Genomic DNA, 8,323 nt, shown 5'->3' on the forward strand with positions numbered 1-8,323 from the left:
ATTGCTTTGTTAGCAAACGGGTCAGACTTATGGAAAACCGAGTTTAAATTTTACATATATATAGTCTATATAGGCCTATATATATTTTACATGTTAATCTTTACAGTTTTATTTATAAAATATTTAAAAATTATGGTACAAAATAGCTTAAATTTTCGGTTTTTATAGAGTGTAGGACGACTGTAAACAATGAGTTGTATGTAAGAAAACGAATGTAAACTTATAATAAATGTCCTTAATGCTTGGCCTCGATTATGTTTTTTTTTTTTTTTAAGTTAAAAATTAAAAAATAAAAATTAAATAAACACCCTTTTTGTTGTCGCGTATTTTAAATTCTTAAATTAGTTCCTTCTATTTTTAAGACATTTGTGCTTTTAATTTTTTAAGTTATTTTTCCTCTTTCATTGTGTTACTTCATTAGATACGTTGTTTTATCATCTTCATCTCGCATGCCAGCAAACTCTTGCCTTAATTAGGAAGACTAACAACAATTAAGCAGTCGTAACACGCGAACTATGCACTTTAATTAAGTCATACTTTCCTTCATTTAACGTGTCTACGTTCGTTATGCTAAGTAAACAACGTCACCCCCCTATTTAGCATAAGTTAAAATGAACAAAATTTTACCATAATTGCGTTAAAAATTACCACAGAATTACTTTTTAGCGCCATTAAAACGTGTTGTTTGCGTTAGGGATAGCACGTTGTCACTTTTGATGAAGCGCTATAAAGATCTCTTTCAAGTTCATTTTTCCCCAAGGTCATGGTCAAATTTAAACTTTCTATTCTCAGATTGACCTCGCCCGGAACCGAGTAATTCCTAAAAATAGGTCAACGTCCAAGTATGCAGAGGAGGAAGAAAAATCTAAACTGTACGAGTATTGGATGTGCTTTGATAAAAAAAAAAAATGCGTTAAAAAAGATCTCTTAACCTCGTTTACAGTAAAGATTGCTCTAGATCCAGTTACTATAAAAGACGGTTCGGATCCTGAAAGAAAACATTCATCTACCAAATCGTACGACACTACACATCACAGATATGTACAGCCAACTAGCAATCTACGCTTTCATCTTATGTGTTTCAAGTGTTTTATCACAGGGTCCATTCATGTTCGGTCCTCCTAGTCCCATATCCATGTACGGTCCACCACCACCAGGTCCAATGTTCGGACCACCACCAGTAAGTTTTGGTCCCCCATCTATAGGATACGCACCTGTACCTTCTGCCAGTATACCTGTTATGGGTGGTCCTATACCAGCTCCTTTTGGTTTACCTCCACCGGGAATGGCACCTGTTGGTGATATGCGTGGCCCTCCACCACCCATGTAAGTATACTAAATTGTAGTAATATACGAAACAATTATATTGTAAGAAAGATACATGAATTGTTTTTTTTTAAACAATTAATAATTCTTTCAGGTTTTTCGGAGGTTCACCATTTGGAAAGAAATGACGCGAAGGAAATATCTAGTAAAATGCTCATAATTCTGTAAATAGTTGTGATAGAAAAACAAAAAAATCATCATGGAACACTCCGTGCTACAAACTTGTACATAGTGTGATTGTCATTGTGCGTGTATAAATCTCTAACTTTAATATATAAATATGTTATTTTTATACATGTTAAAACTTAAATATAATTATGTATGTAAGTTGGGTTTTTGTTGAATTTCTTATAAATGGAATAAAAGACCTAAAAGTACAATTTTCTATGAGTTTTTTTTGGGGGGAGGTCAATTTTAACACTTCAAATTATAAAGTGTTGGTTAAATTACGTTAAAATTTAAATAATAATTAATTACTTACAAATTAAACTCAAATTCTATGTTGAAAGTGATATTTCCCTGTTAATTCTTTAAAATACTTCTTAATATTTAACTAAATTCTCCAAAATATTGAATAAAAGCTTCGTTAAAGTCTCAATTTCTATAGTTTTTTTTATTCATTAATATAAAAATATTCGAATATTTTATAAGCACATGAAACTATTTTATTAAATACTTATTAAAATATTAACTAAACGGCATTAAATAACACAATGAAAACACCAAAAATTTAAATTTAAAACTCCTTAAAATAACATTAATTATAATAACTTTTGCTCTGTTATACGTTTATAACGAAGTTCACCGAATAAAACTACCTCACCTAGAACAATTAAAATTCTATTTTTAATCAAAATTAAAGACTTATATATATATAATTATTAATAATTTTAATTAATGACAATTAAAACTGGATGTTTTTCCTATACAATTAAATATACGAGTTCGTTCTGCTTCGGTATAGAGCCATTAAATAAAGCACTTAAGTGTTACTTCCGGTTACGATACATTAGATTTCATTGTAAAAATTCTCGTAAAAAAAATAAATAAATAATTCGATGTCTTCCCGGAAGATTTTTGTTATTACAAGTATGAAAACAGAAGGAAAGAGGAGGGGGGGGTAGATGATCGACATTATTTTCGAAAAACTACAACATAATAAATTCAGGAAGAGAAACTTTCCGCTGGTTGCCAATCAGCACACGACGAGTTGTCTAGGTCAGTTCTCTAGGTCAAGGTGTGGATAATATAAACCCAATAATCTTTCTATCTGCCATTTATATCCTCTGTAAACAGGTAAGGAAGCTTCACTTGTATATACTGTATATCAAACTAGTTATTACAGACTTCCTTTTTTTTTCTCTCTCTCTCTCTACAAATTTTTATTTTACTGTTCTAGAATTATGGATATCTACCGTTTAACACTCTTGTTACTGTTTGTTCAACTAGCTTCATCGTATTATTATAATCCCTACGCTATGACATACTATCCTTATTATATGTTGGGTATGCCTAATAGGACTTTAAGACAGGAGAAATTTACTGGTTTGGATAAAGATATTAAACACCGGATAAAAGCATTTTTCGATCCTACTTACTCTTATGTGGAGCCTATGAGCAAAAATTTGGTTTATTTAAGCGAAGTACTTAGACCCGATAAGCCAAATGAAGCCAGGTTGAAGAAAATGGGAAAGATGTTCCTTTCTTTCTTTGGTTAAGTTCTATAAATGTAAGTACAATATGTATATAAATTAATGTATCTAGATCAAGATATAGGGCTTACTTCTATGAGATTTCTATCTGTATATTTCTTTCTAACTGTCTAATAGATACTTTTTCTGTACTTTAAACTATTCAAATAATCTTTCTCTTCCCTATTTCTTTCCCCCCTACAATATAGAACAATTGCAGAATGTTAGATATTAACGTGTATCTGTAGGGATTAATATGTGTTAATTATAATAATAATTGTGTAGATACTTATTTAAACACCTAAGAAAATATTATTACAGTATATTTCGAGGTTCCCTGTTCCGGTTCCTATGCTATTACACCCGGTTACACTTGCCTAGTTACGGCACTTCAATTATGTGTCATACAAGTCGACCCCCCCTATAACACTGTTGATTATTCCGTTTTATATGAATCCCATGTTGTACGAGTCACTTAGATTTTACAAATACGTGTGCCGGGCTGTGAATGGCTCACGTATTTGTAAAATTTAAGTGACTCGTACAACATGGAATTCATATAAAACGGAATAATCAACAGTGTTATAGGGGAGTCGACTGTACAGGCCTATGAATAATGGTGTTATAAATATATGGGGGCTAGCAATTAATAATAGTTAGTTAAATAGTAAATTAATATTATATTTTAAATTTATCTTTATTTTTTCAGGCATCTTAATTACAATCTAGTCTTCGATGAAGAGTANTTTTTTTTAAATAAAGAACTTAAACTTATAAAACACAGCACGATACCAGGCCCCAAAGCATACAGATGTTGGGCCCAGCATCGATTCCATACAACTAACTCTAGAAGTTATTCATCTTAATTACAATCTAGTCTTCGATGAAGAGTGTCTTTTTCTTTATTTATTCAACTGTGAAGAAATTTACAAGATTAACAATCATATATAATTTCTTATATAACGGCTTAATTGACTTTAAAAAAACAATATAAAATTATTTAATTTTATGCGTAAAATATAACAACAAATCGCGAAGTTAATGGTGAAATTTGTGTGTTAGTTTACATAAATTATGTACACGCATAACAATTAAATAAATCAATTTATTCTTATGTCTTAGTTTGAGTTATTTTTAATTATCAAACAATACTTGTTTCATCCCGGGCTTTTTGTTAACTAGAACAATTATTAGGGGACCGGTACAAACCTACATTCACCACTGTATTATTGTGTATAAACTCTTTGGTATTGTATATAGATGTACTGTACACTGTACAGTACATATACGTTGAAAGGAAACATCGGAAATGTTGGAAGAATTAACGAGGCAACATTGAATAACATGTAATAAGGAGCGTACAGTATTTTCTCCACTCTTTTTGTAGGCATTAACCAGGGTAACGACTAATATTAGTGTAACCAGTGTCAATAGATATGTTCTAAAGTAGAGTTAATGTATCAGATAGCCGATAGTGGCGCTCAAATCGCTTTGAGGCGAGAAGAAGTTGTTTTATTTATTTGATTAATAGATAACTTTGTTGTTTTTAAGCATTTTTGTTATTTTTTTCTACGAGAAAAAAAAAAACAACAACAACAACAGCATGCAGAATAAGTAAAATAATCATAAATATACTTTAACTGCTGTCCTTTTATATTTTTATGTGGTTTTGTAGGCTGTACCTGCTAGAAATTCTAAATGTGCCTGTTCAAAAGAATTTAAATACCTTTGTTTTAAAGCTGTTATATTGCTACATATTCTGTATGTAAAGTTTGTAAATAATTATCTGTATCTGTAAATAGCGTGTTTATTTGATAAATAAGTGTATATTTTCATTTTTCTATATTGTGTTTTATTGCATATCTAAGAATATAATTGGAAAAACCATAGTTTAGCCTCTAATACATTTAAACAGCCACAGAAATTTAATACAGATAAATTTATTCGACTACACTTTTTTTTTTTTATCATTTTTTGCTTGCTCTGCTTAATAAAGAGTGGGTGAAAAGTAACTAGGCATTCAGAAATCGAGATACTTTCTATAATTCTAAAGCAAAAATGATTAAAATTATTTGACACGTGCGATATTAAATGGAAATAGCGTATTTTAAAATTCGATGCAGGTGCCGCTGCCATCCACCAACTTTCTGAAACAATTGAGGATCGGGATGTGGAAGGACGGAAACTTCTATGATTGTCATCAACTGAATTTATGAACTTTTATCTTTAAATAACAATTCCTGATTGTTTTCGGGCGGATTATAGCACGTTTCTTTACCGTACGCCACCATCTTTACACAGCAACCACTAATTTCCACATTTCAGCGTGCAGCAATGTGCTCTCTCCTGAACAGACAAGCTGTCAGCCATCTTTCCTTGACACTGTACGTGCGACCTCTCGGTTACTACCCACATTATAAATGAGAATATATAAAATATAATTGATTAATGTACATGTAAACATAAACTTTATTATGATTGCCTTATTATTTCAAAAAATTATAGAAATTTCTTAATGACTAGTTACTTTACACCCACTCTGAAAAGTTGGTAATTTTTCTATTTTTTATCACAAAAATAATTTATTTCACTATAATTTTATGTTAAATGAAAATATGATGTAATTTATTTTGAGGAGGATTAAGTATTGAACAAAGTGTTGCTATTTGCATAGCTTCAGAACAGCCATCTAGGTGTGAAGAACTGAAACTTCTTTTATGTATAGTTTTAACTGTTTCTAATGTATCTTTATATAAGAAATTGCAATAAAAATCAGAATACTAATTTAAAAAATAATAATAATTATATTTTTACTGTTAAAAATAACAATAAAATTTTGTTAATGTTTACAATTAAGTAAAAAGTATCATTTCATTCAATCGTCAACAGATGGCGACACTGATAATGAAAGGGTTAATGATTTATGACATTAACACGTTTTTATAAAGGAGAAAAAAAGTTTAACTCTTGAAATTAATCTAAAAATAGGATATTACCTAAATCTAATATGAAAAAAGAATATTTTAGTTAGTCTATTAATAGATAAGACCTCAATTTACTACTGGTGCAAGCTTTTGTTTCCTTTAATCCCACCCTAGATCTTATTCCAGACCATTATTTTTTTTTTTTTTTTAAATAAAGAACTTAAACTTATAAAACACAGCACGATACCAGGCCCCAAAGCATACAGATGTTGGGCCCAGCATCGATTCCATACAACCAACTCTAGAAGTTATTGTGGATGGTCTATACGGGATATGCCAAGTTCCCCTCTCATCATCAAGTCTCCATTGTGTTCCTGGTAGAACTCATCATGGACATGGCCTTCTTAATACCTACAGAACGGAAAGAATAGGTTAAAGAATAAGAAGACTTATGTCTTATTTAAGATATAATAGCTTAAATAAGACATAGGTCTATCACCTAATTATATAAATAAGTTATTCAGAATGATTAAAATACAATTAACTTTCAAAAATCCAGACAGCTTGGAGACAAATCCTGACCGAATTTTTCACTTGTCTGCCTTCTACAGGCATTGACCTATTAATCATTTCAATTACCCGTAAAAAGCATTGCTGACATGTTAATAACAATAAAAAGTTAAAAAAAAAAGTAATATTTAAGTTAATTTCAATACAATACAGTATCTGATTAGCATAATACATTATTGTTTAATCTTTAAACTATCGCAGTATTTAATTAATTTTCGGAACATATGCACAAGTAATTTTTCAACCTTGTTTTTGTAGCTGATACCCTAAACAGATTTTCTTTTATGTGTGTGATTCATCTGAGATATAATAAAATAGGCTACTCTAAAATAAATTATTGGTATCAGGGAAATTTCTGACACCCCTTGAAGCTTATCCTACAAGAGTGAAGTTCTTCTAGCAGTAGAAGTACAACACTTGTATAATGTAAAAATGTAGGATTAATTAAATAAGACAACTCAACACATGGCAATTTATCAAGAGATGAACTCAGCCTTCAGGGTGGACTTTCTATGAGATACTGGCCCCTATTTAGATATTAAACAGGTGAAGAAAACACGTGGACAGACCGTTAATGAGGAGCAAACTCGCGACCAGCATCCTCTTTTACATGTACAACATACTCTACAAGTACTAAGCTTTGATATGTATAAAACCGTGCATACCAGCTAATTATTCTTCTATTTAATTAATAATATATTAAATTTACATTTGTTTTTATTTAACTGAAAAAATAAATAAATAAATCGACATATAAGCTTATTGTAGCGCAACAAAAACAGAATTTATTCGTACAGATTTTAAAGTACATTCGGCAATTATATTTACATGTAAATTCGAGAGAGATTTTAATCTATTTAAAGAGTTGGTTTCCTTTAATACGTTATGCGGAACGATAGACCTCCATACTGAATGAAGAGTTTTCCTAATAGTAGATAAAGCGAAACAGAAAGATAGCTTTAAATCAGTTAATAATAAAGGTCCTTATTTATCTTATAAACTCGTATGAATGTATAATCTTCTACAGGTATATTTATAATAAATTGATATGGGTCTAAACGTATCAGTTTATCAACAAGATATGCCATATTAAAAACTAAAGATTGATGGATAACAATAAAATAAATAAAAACAATAAGGAAATTGTTATTGAAACTGATAACGTTAATTTAATAACAAATCTCTTATCTTTATTTATTTATTTTATTTAAAAAAAAATCTNGTCCTATACAAGATTGTATGTATACGTGTGATGAATAATCTTGAATAGAATCTTGTATATACAAGTATGATGTATAATTTCTTATAGAATCATGTATAAGAACTATATTGAATGGTATAGTAACTGTATTCGTATATTTTTACTGTTGAAGGTGCCCCACGCAATATCATTGTGGTAGTGTTAACATTGGCCTTTCGTGACTGAGTGGAATCATTCGACCCTTTTGCAAAACTTATGCATCTTATATAAATTTTAATAATCATTTATTGAAGGAATTATTGATAAATAAAAATATTTTTAATTCACAAGAGCTAAAGAGAGGGAAGATGAGTCCCAGGACATTTATAAACGTTTGATGTGAGGCCTGATAGTTACTGTAAGGCCCATACACCGCTACGAAAGTCATATAAATAAAAGTAATTAATCCAATAAAAATGATTTTTAATCACCTATCAAAAGAAAATATAAATTTATATTATTTTTGCCCACGTAGTTTTTACTTAAAGACAAAGTTAGGGCCACATTATGCCCGGTTCCTAGCCAAATAATCGCACTTTTATTTAGACCCTTTAACTAAGAATATTCACACG

The 8,323-nt window shown here is 30.0% G+C and overlaps 1 protein-coding gene across 1 annotated transcript; it reads left to right on the forward strand.

Annotated features, from left to right (window-relative positions):
• The first annotated feature begins 918 nt into the window (after nt 1-918).
• LOC111621621 (U1 small nuclear ribonucleoprotein C-like) lies at nt 919-1,528 on the forward strand. Its single transcript, XM_023363814.1, has 2 exons — nt 919-1,326; nt 1,421-1,528. Exons 1-2 carry the CDS (start codon nt 1,040-1,042, stop codon nt 1,452-1,454), a joined length of 321 nt encoding a protein of 106 aa, XP_023219582.1. The 5' UTR covers nt 919-1,039; the 3' UTR covers nt 1,455-1,528.
• The last annotated feature ends 6,795 nt before the right edge of the window (nt 1,529-8,323 follow it).

This window comes from Centruroides sculpturatus, unplaced genomic scaffold (genome assembly GCF_000671375.1).
Source record: "Centruroides sculpturatus isolate CEXI.00-Female unplaced genomic scaffold, Cexi_2.0 scaffold232, whole genome shotgun sequence".
NCBI classification, from domain to species: Eukaryota; Metazoa; Arthropoda; class Arachnida; order Scorpiones; family Buthidae; genus Centruroides; species Centruroides sculpturatus.

What these genes read in the sequence shown, in the direction of transcription:
- LOC111621621 (XM_023363814.1), top strand. Translation starts at nt 1,040, where the DNA reads ATGTACAGCCAACTAGCAATCTACGCTTTCATCTTATGTGTTTCAAGT. An exon ending in CGTGGCCCTCCACCACCCAT is followed by an intron (nt 1,327 to 1,420) that starts GTAAGTATACTA and finishes TAATTCTTTCAG; the next exon opens with GTTTTTCGGAGGTTCACCAT.